The sequence below is a fragment of the Triplophysa dalaica genome, chromosome 1 (genome assembly GCF_015846415.1).
Source record: "Triplophysa dalaica isolate WHDGS20190420 chromosome 1, ASM1584641v1, whole genome shotgun sequence".
NCBI lineage: Eukaryota > Metazoa > Chordata > Actinopteri > Cypriniformes > Nemacheilidae > Triplophysa > Triplophysa dalaica.
The window spans coordinates 22120710-22136285 of record NC_079542.1 but is presented as its reverse complement, the minus strand read 5'-3'; the positions used below and the strand labels follow the sequence as shown (position 1 = coordinate 22136285).

The 15576-nt window shown below is 39.2% G+C and overlaps 1 protein-coding gene across 1 annotated transcript in view; it reads right to left on the bottom strand.

The window, feature by feature from the left end:
• Positions 1 to 15576, bottom strand: part of pde3b (phosphodiesterase 3B) — a 52062-nt gene that overhangs the window by 10054 nt on the left and 26432 nt on the right. The window contains exons 2-12 of the mRNA XM_056756330.1: positions 7161 to 7211; positions 5151 to 5399; positions 4582 to 4718; positions 3955 to 4061; positions 3579 to 3798; positions 3413 to 3504; positions 3132 to 3292; positions 2343 to 2477; positions 1693 to 1804; positions 1479 to 1592; positions 102 to 301 (exon numbers count right to left, since the gene is read on the bottom strand). Coding sequence (XP_056612308.1) covers positions 102 to 301; positions 1479 to 1592; positions 1693 to 1804; positions 2343 to 2477; positions 3132 to 3292; positions 3413 to 3504; positions 3579 to 3798; positions 3955 to 4061; positions 4582 to 4718; positions 5151 to 5399; positions 7161 to 7211 — 1578 coding nt within the window. The remainder of the gene's footprint in view (positions 1 to 101; positions 302 to 1478; positions 1593 to 1692; positions 1805 to 2342; positions 2478 to 3131; positions 3293 to 3412; positions 3505 to 3578; positions 3799 to 3954; positions 4062 to 4581; positions 4719 to 5150; positions 5400 to 7160; positions 7212 to 15576) is intronic.

The window sequence follows — 15576 nt, the reverse complement described above, 5'->3', positions numbered from 1 at the left end:
TGTAAGTGCTCAGACAACATAGACGTACAAATAAATACATCTTATTAATACATAAAAAAGTTGCATTAACTGCAAAGATGCAAATTTGGTCCATCACTTACCTGAGGAGCATTAGTGGCTACAAGAAAGGCATTTGTGCGACCAGGGTGATCATAGTCATGCATAGCAGCTGCTACATATAGTGCCATAAGCTCCAGCGCAGGGACATTCCAGGCCAGGCAGCCATAACTGTCATCCGAGAAAGAGGAACTTTTGGACGTGGCATATGCCACCCTGCCTGGAGAGATTCCACTGTCTGAATCTGATAAAAACAGACTTCTATGTTACAACAGTAATGCAACATCATTCCATGTCCATTCCAGGTAACAATCCATTCCACAAATCAATACAGTGCTGGCTTGCACAACCACTACATTACTAGGTGGCATGTACCACGAATTGACTGAAGGCCTTTTCACATGAAGCCTGACATGATTAAACTCTAAATTATTTAAAAAGAAAATTTCCAATGAAAATCTAGGCTTGGTTATATTAAGACCCAACGAAATTGCTTTTCATGTTTTGTCTTGACATACTTTTAAACCCAATTTGCTGTTTTTTAAGTGGATGCACATAACTAAGCTGTGTATTTCAGGTTCAAACGATTTTTTTTGTCTGTTTATTAAGACTATATATTGGAAATATGTACTGTATAGATGTGCTTAAAATGAATGTAGGAGTAAACACAGATTAAAAGATATGTTAGAAATATCTATATATATATATATCTATTTTAATTTCAAAGAGACTTACTAAACATTACCAGGTGGCTACACAGTTAAGATGACTGTTTCATATACAGAAACGATCCTCTTCCATCTCATTCTGAAGATTTTTTTATATTTTTCTGTTATCTGTACTTGAGCCAGCTAGTGAAGTCACTGGCCCCGGTGTGATTCAACACCTCTGCTTGCCAGAGCTGGCAGCTGCGTGAAACAGCAGCAGAGTGACTCAGAGTGAACTCCATTTGAGAAATTACAAGGGCCATCAGCAGACTTAAAATAAGCCCTGAACCTGCTGAGCCAGCAGCCTCCATCAGATCTCAATCGCAATACAGCTTCTCTTATCGGATAGAGTTTGCACCTCTGGCCGGAATTGCAAAACCGCTCGGCGTTGGTGGGCTTCTATTTATTCTTGATTAATCTGATGTATGGAGATATAATTAGACATGACTAGATATAGAGATGCTATCACCCGAATCCATCTATCATTGTCTCAATCTTCAAATGTTTTTCTCTACTATTGTACATATCCTTACACTTTTATATGAAGCAGCCTGTCACTTTGCCAATTACCCTGAAGAGGTCCTAATCGCGATGGACCATAAATATCCCACTTGGGGTTAAAAAACCTATAACTTATTTCGTTAAACCATGACCCTGGAGATGACAGGAATCTAAATCTTTAACCACTACACCCCCAAAAGAGCACAAATATACCTGTATCACTTCCTGTGACATGTTCATTAAGGATCTGCTGAAAGCCTGGGATTGGTCGGCTGGTAAGATACCACACTGCATGAAGGACGTCAGTGGCATGGACGCGGTTGTGATCTGTGGCGAGAATGGTCAGGAAACATGTTAAACAGTTTTCAGTTTCAGACAAAAGTCCAATCTGAGAAACACTTGAACAATTTCAAGATTTTATTCTCACAGGGGATATCACGATAGCCGTTCTCCAGAGCGCAAAAGTACGTCATGAACTCCCGGATGGGGATTTTGAAGATCTCAAACAGACCCGTGTCCTGGAACAAAGTGTACGCCACCTGAGAGAATGTAATAGACAGAACTTCATTAAGAAAAGACGACCAGTGAGCCATCAAGTCCCCCCAGATTCATGTTTGTTACAAACTGAAGACAAAGCAGTGAGAGGGGACGTTAGCATTACATTTTACATTCTCATGTTAAACTTAATACGTTCAAGAACAATTCATTATTTGGATAATTAAAGGGAACATTTTAAAATTCTGTCATCGGTTACTCAGCCTCTTGTAATTTCAATCAAGACTTTCTTTCTTCTGCAGAACACAAAAGAAAATATTCTGAAGAATGTTGGTCACCATACAACAGTGGTATCCAATTGACTTGCATTAGTTTTGTGTCCATTTATGAAAGTGAATGGGTACCGTCGTTGTTCGGTAACCAACATTCTTCAAAATATCTTCTTTTCTGTTCTGCAAGTCAGTCAGTCAGTCATACAGGTTTGAAATGACAAGAGGGTGAGAAATGATGACAGAATTTTCATTTTTGGTGAACTTTCACTTCGAGATCTATTGACACTGGTGAATGATGCGTAGCACTAACATAGCTGAGAATCCTGCCAGTTTTCCCTCCTGTCATGTCCATCAACTCAAAGATCTGGAAGTTCCAGGTGTTCATCTTCTCCATGACAGCTTCATGCTCCGACAGCATGGGGTCCAGCTTGAACTCCTCTCCTCCCTTCCAGGATCCCAGTCAGCAAAAGGCACAAGGACATGGTGTGATCATTACAACAAAAACTGAGCTCAACCACAATAAGTCCAACCTGATGTAGGACAGATTTTTAAGAGATGCTGTAATAACAAAAACATTTCACTAGGTCAGCTAATTTACGTTATTCTCACATATGCTCTTTTTGTAAACCCCTTTGGGCAGAACACTAAACCATGGGTTTGCAGAGAGACCCATTGAAAATCCAGAGTTATAAATCCAGCAACCACATAATAAGGGAATGCAAATAATCACAATACATCTGCAGGGAGATTTCTGCCCGGACTATAAACTGCTCTGTTACCACATCTCAACTCTGCTCTGCTCTGCTCATTCAACAGCTGGCCACTTTAACAACTGCCAGATTGGCTAGTAAAAAACGAGCGAGCGAGAATCGAGACGAGGGCATTTCAGGTTACGCTAAGAAAAAAGGCTCGTCTTTTATGCGGGTTTCTAAGGCAAATGTTATTACGGCACTTCATAAATTAAAATTACTCGTTCCGCAAGCAACAATGGATCTTGATTTCACTTCTCTTGGCAATGTATTACACATTAATATAATGAAACCAAGTGGGGATAAATTAAAGTTGTGCCTGATCGAGTGTGCGTCTATGTGCGCTCTACCTCACGATCCGGTGAGGACTGCTCTGGACTGGAGGTCTGTTCTTCGTCCTCGGGCTGGCTCCATTTCTCTACTGCTGTGTCTGAGGATCTCTCCTCCTGGGACTCTGCCTCCAAGCTCTCCTCTCGAATCAGGTTTTCCGCTCCGTACTCGGAGCCTTCAGCTTTCAAGAAAGCGAGCAGAAGCATAATTTTGACAAAAAACTGCTTAAACTTTTGACACAAGGTGTTTAAAACGAAATATTAAAGAATGAGCTGGCAGGATGTTATGCTTAAAAACCCACCTGAGCGTGTTCTTTGCATCTCATTGGCTGCTGGGTGATGGCCATCGCCCACCTCCACACTGGCCACACCCTTTAGCATCTGTCGGCCGCAACTATTATAAAAACACAATTGGCTATTTATCTCTTGGTGCAGTCTCTGAATAATCTCCAAAAAGAAGGTGGGTACCTGTTGCACGTGGGGGTTGAGACTGGGCTGCGATACTGCTGCTGAAAATCAGGTGAGCTCAGAGTAAAGCCCAGCGGTTTGTGCAGGCTGACGCTGGGCTTGGTGAGGAAATCAGCTGTGTCGGGGAACTCCACCGGAGAGCGTGTGACCAGAGATGAGCCGGGAACAGCAGGGGGACAGTGAGACGGCGAACTGGCTGGACTCAGGCTTGGAGAGGCACCTTAAGACACACAATAGAAACGTTCGCATGCAGGGAGACCAATGTCACAATGTCACCCACATATTTTATAATATGTAAATGAATCTGACATTAATGTGCGAGCTTGACTACACAATACATGAAAGAAGAGATGATTTAGTTCTTGATGCTGCTGACCTGGTCTTCTGGGGATAGTGTGGCCGTAGGAGAGGGTGACAGAGGAGGATCTTTGTTTAGGTATAGTCAGCAGGTTGCTATTCGGCCCATTAGAGACACAACTCGGGCTGTATAGTGAAAATGCATATTTAATAAGACCCAATGGAACCTGTTGAGTCGTTTCTTATTTTTTGTGCTGATTCTGGAGAAAAGCATGTGATAAAATGTGTCACACTGTCCTGAAAGCATAATCCAATGAATGAGTCATAATAATTAAACATTAAGCAAATAAGGAGAAATATGATCTGCGGATTTAGTGTGGGCCTGTTTAAAAATCAAGTTTTGACTAGATTTGATCTGTTGCATAGAGGTATTTGTATCAACAAAATAGTTGGTAACTGATTTCTTTTTAACACTGCCACCTTGAGGACAAACAGCACAATTACAGTAAGAATAAGATCCTATTTAAACTGACCATTTTTTTTAATAAGATTATTAAGTGGATATTACTCATAGGTTCAATGACACCTTTGACAGTTTCCATCAATTCATAGCAATCCACAGAAAGAAGCACACATGTGTTCCTGCTTCACATCAAATGTAGATGGCCCCAGAAAAGCACAAAGCACATGAGTGAGATGATCTGACCTGCTGAGCTCAGAGTGAGATCTCTTCCCATTGGTGCGTTCCCAGCGTAATGAGGAAGTCTCCAGTTGGGGCAGAGAAGAAGAGGTTGAACTGCGCCTCGGCTGAGGGGTGGGAAGGCTGTTCCGGCTACTCATGCCCTAAAAGCACATAATCATTTAAGTAGTGAATTGCAGCCGTGATTGTAGTAAGTAAAACTTGATAAAGAGAGACAATCCCGGTGGAGCAACATGAGGTTAAAGTGACAGTTCACCCAAAAATGAACAATGCTTGTAACTAAAAAGTTCTTGGCCACCATGGACTACCATGGAAGGAAGTTTTTTTTATTTTTTTATTTTGAAGACTATAGGAAAGCAAACAGTTCTAGGGCACTGTTGACTACCAGTGTCACTTTTCCTGCTAAGCAAGTCAATGGTGGACAAGAAATGTTCATTAATTTAAGCAGGTTTGAAACGACTCGGGGGTGAGTAAATTTTGACTATATTTCCTTTATATTTTTTCTTTAAAAATCCAGTATAGTTAATTAAGGCAAACATCTCTCCAGACTTTCTCTTCTTAATCTGCTCACCTACCTTCAGTGGCTTTCTCTCTCCTCTCTCTGAGGTATCATCTATTTCAGGACAGGGGTAGAAACCAGGGAATGGGGTGAAGGGGTTGACCCGTGGCCGGCAGGACCCAGAGAAAGCTCCCATGAGACTGCTGACACTGCGCAGCGAGGAAAGGACCTGTGGCGAGAGAGAGGGGTCCATCGCCAGATCTGAGACCAGATTCCTGGCTTCGTTTATCACAGACAGATCCACACCGTTTCCACTCACTGCACCCTGCATACACATACACAAGTTATCAAATATATGCAAAGACAATGGTTGATTTCATATTGCTCCCTCATTCATGGGACTTATACTGCCTCCTTGTGGTCATTCAGAAGTACATAAGGACACGATTTTACTGCTCCTGGGCAAACTGTAGCAAAGAATGACTCATTCTCATAGCCATCAACTTGATACATCAAGCCAAGCGCCAGAGACAGCTTTTGATGATATCCACTCAGCGGAAAAAAAAGTGAGCATTCATAATGATATTACTGGAAGAACTCTGGGTATCTATAAACTCAGCTAGTTTTAATCCATCTTCGGTCTTGTGCGTACATGCTGAACTCATTTATTGATTGTATTTAATTCAGAACTACATCATTTCTTTTTTTAAGGGGGGATTCGGGGGGCGATGAAAGTAATAAAGTAGAGTGGCAGCACTGCTTCGACCTGCGTATGTGTGTACGCTCACATGTGCGTGTGTGTGATAAAAATGCACAGTGAGCACTTCCTCCAGGCTTTGACGTCATTTGGCAAGCTTTATGAGAGCCAGGATGAGTGTTATCCACTCGCAGGCCTGCAGCAGAAATGAATGGCAGGCAGATGGAGGGGCTACAGGCCACAGTAAGGTAACGTGCTACAGACCGTCTCAAGAAGGACAATGTGAGTCTCGTACAGATGCAAAGAGAAGATGCTGGTTTGCATGTGCATGTAGAAGAAAAACCTGAATATACCATGGTATTATTCCCGTGTACTTTCTTAGACTTAAAAAATTCAATATATTTTAGCCTATGAAAAAAATATTTGTAGTGCACAAATGATATACACTAACCTAAAGGATTATTAGGAACACCTGTTAAATTTCTCATTAATGCAATTATGGTGGTGGTGTAATGGTGTGGGGGATGTTTTCTTGGCACACTTTAGGCCCCTTAGTGCCAATTGGGCATCGTTTAAATGCCACGGCCTACCTGAGCATTGTTTCTGACCATGTCCATCCCTTTATGACCACCATGTACCCATCATCTGATGGCTACTTCCAGCAGGATAATGCACCATGTCACAAAGCTCGAATCATTTCAAATTGGTTTCTTGAACATGACAATGAGTTCACTGTACTAAAATGGCCCCCACAGTCACCAGATCTCAACCCAATAGATCTTTAGGATGTGGTGGAACGGGAGCTTCGTGCATCCCACAAATCTCCATCAACTGCAAGATGCTATCCTATCAATATGGGCCAACATTTCTAAAGAATGCTTTTAGCACCTTGTTGAATCAATGCCACGTAGAATTAAGGCAGTTCTAAAGGCGATAGGGCGTCAAACACAGTATTAGTATGGTGTTCCTAATAATCCTTTAGGTGAGTGTAAATACATCAACAAAATAAAAATAAAATACATATTAGTTTAATACACTCATTATTAATATCAATACTATATAAAACTAAATAATATATTCTATATTATAATATTTGGGTAGTTGACAAATAAACTGTACATGTGTCCTATGGTGTGACAGCAAAACTTTAGAAACAAACTGTTAATTATATATTATTTTATATTAATAATATTTCTATTTATAATGTTAAATGGCAGAAGAGATCTATTTATTTATATTCATAAACAATGGTATTACTGTTACAATTCATAATTGACAATATCAATCAAAGTAGAATACACTACATGATCAAAAAATAAATTATGAAATTTGTGCTTAAGAATTGCACAAATAACCATATGAAATCTACACAATACATTTAGCACTGACCTGATATTGGGGCTTGTACCATTGTTTTAGATCCCAGTCCCACAGGATCATCTGAAAGTACACAATACAAAGCACACGTCATTCACAACTGTCACTGTACACAAACCCTATGGAAAGTTAAGACAAAGCAACACCTAAAGGAGTTATTTTCATTCTGCTGAAGTGCATGCAAGCATGTTTAAAATAAAACTTTTCTGGGTATTGCTATGTAATAGCAGTCGGTTTCATGTGGGACTGAATACTTTGTCAACACGTGAACGACGCTTTTGTGCACTGCGAGTTGCTAAATGAAAACATTTCTGTGTGTTGCAGAAAGAAAAAAAACAAAACCGCTTTCTAACCACAATGAGACGTCAACAATTGCGCTCACCGATCTTATCTAGCCAAACTACGTCATTTGACTGCACTTCCAGGTTATCTGTCTCTGAGGCTCAGAGGAAAGTCACCCAATAGAAGCCAAGTCCCACAACACTATCACTGTAGATAGGTCACAGATTAAGCGCCTGTGTCTGTTTTCTTGTATCGTGGAGTAGAAAAATGTTTTTTACAATTGAATTGAAAACACAGACACCTGTAGGCGGATAACTGAAATGCCGTGAGACTAAATTCATTTTAAACACTAAATTAGAAAGGCAAACTCAAAGCACACTTCCTGGACACCAAGGCAACTTCAACAAGTTCATTTTGCACTCTCTAGGTGTTTGTAAAATGCCCAGCTAAATTATGTACAATAAAAATATATAATGAAATTAATCATATTTGGGATGTTCGCAAAATTAAACTTAAAATTATATTAGACAATTTATAGTAGGGCCAAAAGTGATAGGACATATTTTTACAATACTTTTAATGCTTTCTGAAATTATATTATACTATAAAAATATAAGGTGGGCCTTTATGTTACAAAATGGACAACGCACTAAATTTAAGGTACTAAATAGACAAAATTATTTGGCAAACCACGGCAGAGCAGAGAATATGACTATTATTGGAAATACACAAAAATGCATTGAAAAAAAGTCTGCAGGAAAAAAAGCTTACACTGACTACAGTAAAACATTTTATTAATATTTATTGATCATCTCATCTCATTAATATTTTGTAGTTATTCTCCTGGGCCTTGAGCTTTTCTCAGATGTAAATCTTTAAAAATACATTCTTATAAAAAGCAAATATTTCAATTTTCCACTGCTGGACATCACTTCTGTCCAAGAATATGTAAAGTATATATAAAAACTCACAAAAGTCACAAGTACCCGTTTATTTTTGCACCTTTGAGCAAACGATTCAGATTTACTCTTGTTTACAAAAATCCCATTACATATGTCCAATCATTTCTTTCCAAAATCAACTTGGAAACTGTTCAAATGATATTATAAACATGACAAGAGCACATCGACAATACAAAAGGGGTGTTATTAGTAAAACGGTGCTATGACACCGTGTTAATAATTAGATACGGTTCTCTGCCCACAACAGTAACCGTGTGAGCATTCGCCATGTTAATCCTAGAAAGTCCTCTGGATCAGATCGGCAGCACACAGTCAGACCACATGAGGGAGTACTGGTGATATCTGAGAGAAGATCCCGGCCTCTGTCCACGGCTCAGCATGGCACAACAGACAAAGCAGGAGTCCCCTGCACCTGTGCTGCTTGTGCCATCATGTGTCATTTCCAGCAGCAGTAATAACCAGCAGCACTCTCAGGTGCTCAGAGCTGTCCAGACGGTATGACCACTGACCCTAACACACCAGACATATGCTCACAGGGCAACAGATGGATCTGATCGAAACCCATTCACCTGTGTGACACTTTAGCATCTCACTTGCTTCAGCGATCAGTCAAAAAAAGGACAACAAATGAGCATCATCAAGAGATACTTGTTTAGTTTTCCCCAGTTCACATTTGGTTTGGGGTTTCCTTGTGATGTACAGAGGACGCAGAGCGAGTGATTTATCTCCTCTGATCAGATGCTTAAGATCAGACAGAGATGATCTCTGTTAGTCGTCAGCATCTGTTCAACGCCACCAGACATTTAGTACGGCAAATAAGCAATGCCATGGCAACCTGACAGAGGCCAGCAAACAATGGTAAAAACGTCATGGCAACCAGGATGGCTGGAGATAGATGGAAAAGAGATGTGTCGGAAAAAAGCACCTGACTGTGTAAATTTTCTCTCTCAAACAAGCACAGAACCCTTTGAGGATCAAAAATGCAAACTTCACAACATTGGATTTGTGACGGTCATTGACAAGATAAGTTCCCCTTATCAACGGTATGGCATACAACTAGTTATAGCTAGAGGCTGACTCCACCCCCCTGAATGCCAAACAAGGTCACACGAATCTTACAGTACATCGTTCGCCACTTTTGTTCTTTACGGTCTATTAAACTAGTAAACTATACACAGAATGAACAGAGATTAAAAGAAAATAAATGCGCGGCAGACTTCTTAAGGCATAAATTGAGCTGCATTTCAAGTACATATGGGTCAATGACTAAAGAAGGTGATGAAAGATCTTTGCATTCATTTTGTTTTTTTTAGGTTTGGGGTATGTATCAAGTGGTAAAATATTTTCCTTAACCTTGAATATGCGAGGATACATAATCGATACATAAATGTTTCTTATGTTCAAAAGCTTTACTGTTAAAATATCACGATTTACAAACACTAAAACATCATTAATCAAACCTTGTGTTGTCCCTCTTAATTATTTAACAAAAAATCAACTCGATTTGTTAAAAAAACCTCAAGAATTCATTTGCGTGACAATTGTGTTCCTAATTATATGAAAGTAACTTAAGCGGCACAAAAAAACATCAAACTCAATTTGAATTCACAAAACAAAAACAAGCTCATCACAGACAAGGTGTATTTGTTAACTGCAATGCCAGTGCAGAGTATCCTGAGGTGCAATAGTTACAATGTAACGAATGCTAGATTTCAGAAATTAAACCATATGTTTTTCCCAAATGTGTCCTCATTAATAATTATACACATAAATTAGTAGATTTATGTTTATGTACTGTACATCACATTTAGTTTCTGGGCTGTCAATAACACTGATAATATAATGTCTTTGCTGAAGCCAAGCAAAGATTAAAAAAAATAGCACAATTTGAGGTTCCTATAAAAAACCATTTCTAGTGTTATGAGAGGGCCAGTGTAGTGTGCAGAAGCGTTTTTGTGCGACAGTGAGAGTCTCAGCCGAGTGGCTAAATAACTTCACACCTTCCACAACCACGAGAAAAAGCAGAGCTGGCCAAACAATAACAGCACCATAAAACCAACAGCTGTACACAGAGACTGTCAAAGGCTTCAACAACACAACAGCCCTGCCAGTGAACCAGAACAAGAAACCAACCACTGATGAAAGCAGAACCATTTCGCCTTACATAGTATCCACAAACCAAACACACTCTAAGGAGAGAGAAAAAATAGAGAAAACACCAGTATATGACTTTTTTTGTTTTTATTTTACATCAAAACAATTGAATTATATTTGGATATTTGATAAATATACTGTAAAAAACAAACGATGTAGATAAATCTCTCTTATGTTACTTTATATAATAAATGAAATACACATTTTAATAAAATTAAATCATATATTGACTGATTGTTTCTACATTTTTGCTATGTCACACAATTATGTATTTCTCAAATACACACATAGAATTTGAAATGTAGACCACAAGCATATTCAATTTCAGTTATGTAATTAATAATGATCATATATGTGATCTGAAAATAAGGAAATGAAACTATGCCCTGATATGAAAATGACATATATCCTCCACACTGAAAAATTATTGTTACCTGTTTCAGTTGTTTTTTTAAGCTTCGTTCAGTTCCTTATGTTCAACACTGGTTTGTGATTTCTTTGTTTGTTTATGACAACTTTCAGAAATGTATATAAAATATGTGGGGATTGTTGTCAGTGATTGATTTTGATAGAAATAGCAATGCTAATTTTAAATTGTTATGAAATGAAAATCATAAAAAAGGAACTGCAACAAAAACATTGAGCGTTTTAAAAGTGTAGTTTTAATTATTTGTGATATTAAAATGCAAAAATATCCATAAAAGGTGTATGAAATTAAAATCGCAATAATAGAATTTATGCAATAAAAATGACTAAATGTAGTTTTAATGATTTGTGATATGAACATATTCAGATTAAATTAATTTAATGAAATTTAGCACAACATTAATTTATCATCTACACAATTTTATTTCTGGTGTTGTGATATTCTGCTACTTGAAGTTTAATATGATGATATTACTTGCATTGCAAATAAATCCTGTTATTGATCGCTTCTGTTCGTATTATTCATAGAATATATTAAATCGCTGTGGATTAAACCTGAAGTTCAAAGCACACGGGTGTACTTCAAATAAACAGGTAAAGATGTCAAAAAAGGTTGAGAATCCCTGGGTTAAATTGTCAATTAAAGCTTCAAAAACTAGCAACAATATAAAAGAACTAAAATGCAGAAATAATAGCAAGGAACAGAAAGAGAAGCGTTTGTACAAAACGTGTGGACCTTGGATAGCCCCGTCATGGATGGCAGCACAAGTGTGTGCGTGTGTGTAATGTGTTCCTGTGGCTGTCAGGGAGCTGACGTCAAGTGCAGGCTAACGCCCCTAACGGCTGAGCTCGTCTGCAGCACATGTACGTGTGGGAAAGTCCTGGCTGCTCTGCAGTCCAATCCAGACAGTCTTGCAAAGGCAAGGTCGACGGCCCTTCCTCGCTTCTCAGCTGCCCCCAAGAGACGATCACGTTTCACAATGAACATTAGCATTTTTCAGCCACATCGATCCGGACTGCACATTTCATGTTCTCCGGACATGTTTCTGCACTGAATCAAACAGTGCAGATAACACAAAACATACATTAGGAGTCACATTATTAAAATCCCCAATTAATCATCTGAATGGCATTTAACTCCGATATCTCCAAATCTGGCATTTTTCCGCGAACATGAGTACGACACCAAAACGCTGTGTTGTGGAAAGCAGTCAATTACTTCATGCTGACCAGTGATTATGTCTGGGTCTCAGTCACTCAGGCCTCTGACAGACAGGAGAGAAACTAGAGAAGAGAGTTGTATTGTCAGGAGCTGGCAGGACTACGGATCATTCCCTTAGTGGAGTGGAATGAAGAGATGCTTCGCCCTTCTGTGTTTTTCACATAGAAGCATCATATCTCACTGAACTGAAGGTAGTTACAGACCAAAGCGGTGGAACAGATATGATAGCGACTGTGTGATTACCGCATTCCAGGAAATGATGCAAGTCATTATGAGGCCCTCTAAAACAAAGATCCTGCAAATGGATTGCTGCATCTGTTGCACTTTAATAAATTATTTAAACTGGTTATGGGGTGGTAATGGAGTGGCGTTCTAAAGGGAGGGTCTGAAAGCATTTCCCCACAATGTCGTCATGAGATGATACCAATGATCGTTTTTCTTGCAGCAGTAAATATGGTCTTTAAAGGAGGCATGAATTAAAATAAAAATTTTAACCCGAGCTTTTGTTATATAAGAGGGAATCATATTCACGTGAACATCATATCATGTAAGGGTCAGAACAAAAAAAAAACCTTGTTACCGAGATTACATCTGTTATTGACACCAGCCAACAAAAGGTTCTGGAATGCACCTATCTATGACGACATTGATAGGATTAACACCCCCTCCACAGAAAAATATCAACGACTACTTCTCTAGTCCCGCCCACTGCTTCGCACATGACAGAACTGAAGTACCAAGAGTGGCACAGAACCAGATAGAGCGAGCAAGCAATAAACAAACATGCTGTCAAAAATATCTAAATATTGCGCCATCCACAGTCGCTGCATAACCTTCCTTAGGATTCCGAATAAGGAATGCAGGGTTAAAGTATATTAACTTTATTAAGACGTTCCAGCTCATGTGTGAAACATGGAGCATTTGTTCTTTTCATTTCTCAGAGGATTCCTTTGTGAACAAGGCAAAAAGTTAAAAAGCAGTGCTGTGCTGCCAATATTTGATTCGATAGGCATGGCGCAGCAATATTATGTGAATAAGACATTTTTGTACGATGCCAATCTTTTGCTTTGTTAGAGATCACTTGATGTGCCCTGAACACTATTCGCACAAGATTAGTATTACCTGGGGACCTCTAATCATTTGTATTAATTGCAGAGGTTTTCTGTGATCATAAGCCCGTGCGAATCGGGATATCTGTGATTTAGCAGGCTAATATATCATCTTTCAAGGTTTTATCCACCTTTTGCGAATTATATAGGCTGTTTTAAAGTGTTTTGTCATTATTTCGGGTGCTGGGAGAAATCCATAAGTTACCGGGAGTCTCCTGTTTGTTTATTTATCATGGAAACTCTCGAAAGAAAATAGTAGAATAGTAGAAAATAACCTTTTACTTATGATTTTTACATTTAAAAACATTAAAATCAATAAGTAGACCTCATACAATAGTTTAAAACAATAAACAAGCCCTGTTAATCACACCTTTAAAATGGCTCGCTGTACTTTATTAAATGTAATGGAAACATCACTTTAACTAAATTTCCAACAAGCTCAATTTATTGCATCATGCTTGCCTACGCTTTAGCCGTCTGCATCTGTTTGGAAGTGTCATGAGGGGTAGTACCTCATCTATCCATTGAGTGTTTTGATATGACTGACACTCCTCGACAAGCATCACTGCACTTGATCCATCAGACTTTCTCGCCGACTGCGAACTTTGGGTGGAGGTCAAGCGAGCGGGACTCCTGAAATGGAAAAATTGTGTGCCGGCAAAATGCTGTAAAAACAAAGGCCGGTCGCTGCATAAGTCGCTGTCACACCGCCCATTGATCATCTCTTGGACACCATACTGGGTGCTGTAAACAGGTGGGGAGGCATTGTGAGGTCATCGGGGCAGCTCTAAAGCTTGGCTGCCCACTCTTTCGCCCTGCCTCTGAGCCGTACCACGTTACACCTCTGCTGTCTTGGCACAGCTAAGAACAAAGAGCTCCAGAGTGACTGCTCTGTTTTTGAGAGGTGAAATAAAACTCCTGCTGTATGCAGCGTGACTAGACGAGCAGGGAAAAAGGTCTCCGTGTGCAAAAACGGATCTGTGACATAGTTAAAACAAACATCTCGACGCCAGAAGGAAAGAAATATAGTTCATGGCTTCTAGTGTGTATTTGTGTGACAATACGATCTAATGTGGGTATTCCCTAAGCGCACAGTGCCGTGAAGAGGGCCTGTGATGGGATGTAAGCAATCGTGCCACTGTGGTTAACTGATTTACAGCTCACTCCGGGTCACCTGCCTCTAACCCAAACAAACGCTGCTGACACAGGTTTGCAGAGCCCCAGCCAATCCACTGTGTCTCCTCGAGCCTTCCCTCCTACTCAACTCTAAAAGCACCCCTGAACTTTTCCAGTTCCCCCTTCTCTCTCCCACTTTGCTTCTAATCATCTCACTAATATTATATGACAAAGGCAAAAAACACAACAACAAAATCTTTAAAAAAAAATTGGGGGAACATTCCTAGAAATCTTTTACACTTGATGTAGGGGCACACTAATTTGATAACACACCCACACACATGTTGTCACAACACCACAAATTATGACTCGCTTAAATGTAATACATTTAATTAATATTAAACTTAAATTTCAATAAATATAATCTATGATGTGATAAGAAAATTACATTTTACATTACAAATTACATCTAGGGCAGAATCACAGCAGGGAAAATGGCACCTCTCCGAACATGTGAGTCTAATCGCTCTTCACTCATTCTTCAGGTTTTGTCTCTGGCTGCATGCCAGACCGAGAGGAGCTTGCATAATAACAAACAGGTTTTTAAAGGAACAACAAAAATGCCACAAGCCAAGCAAGGTCAACAATACTACGTCAATGATGAACCTTTTCCCACAATGGTATGTCTCGGGGCTAAATGGCCCGTCACAGTTTGGCTTTCTTCAACTTCACACTCGTCTAAAACAAGACAAACGGCAACATTTTTCAAGTCGAAAAGAAAGCACCACAAAACGTGTTTATAAAATGCCAGAACCTTCAAAGGGAAATACTACATAGATAGTTTATCTATAAAAACTATTATCAGTTAATAAAGATAACCTGCAACGATATAATAAATATACAATAGTTGTTGCTTTGAGGCACTCTTTAAAGTCACTTGTTAAAGTTTAGCTTTAGAGACAGCACATGGAGTTCTAACAGAAGAGTGTTACATACTGACTGACTCTCTCAAACTTCAGCTGATACGGAAGTGTGAAAACTCCTCCTCTGCTTTTCTATTACTTTAATATTATCGGCCCAACATTAAAAAGAACAACATTTTTCCAAGCTTTACTGGCACATTAAAAAGCATTCTATTACTATTTTACACAAATCTC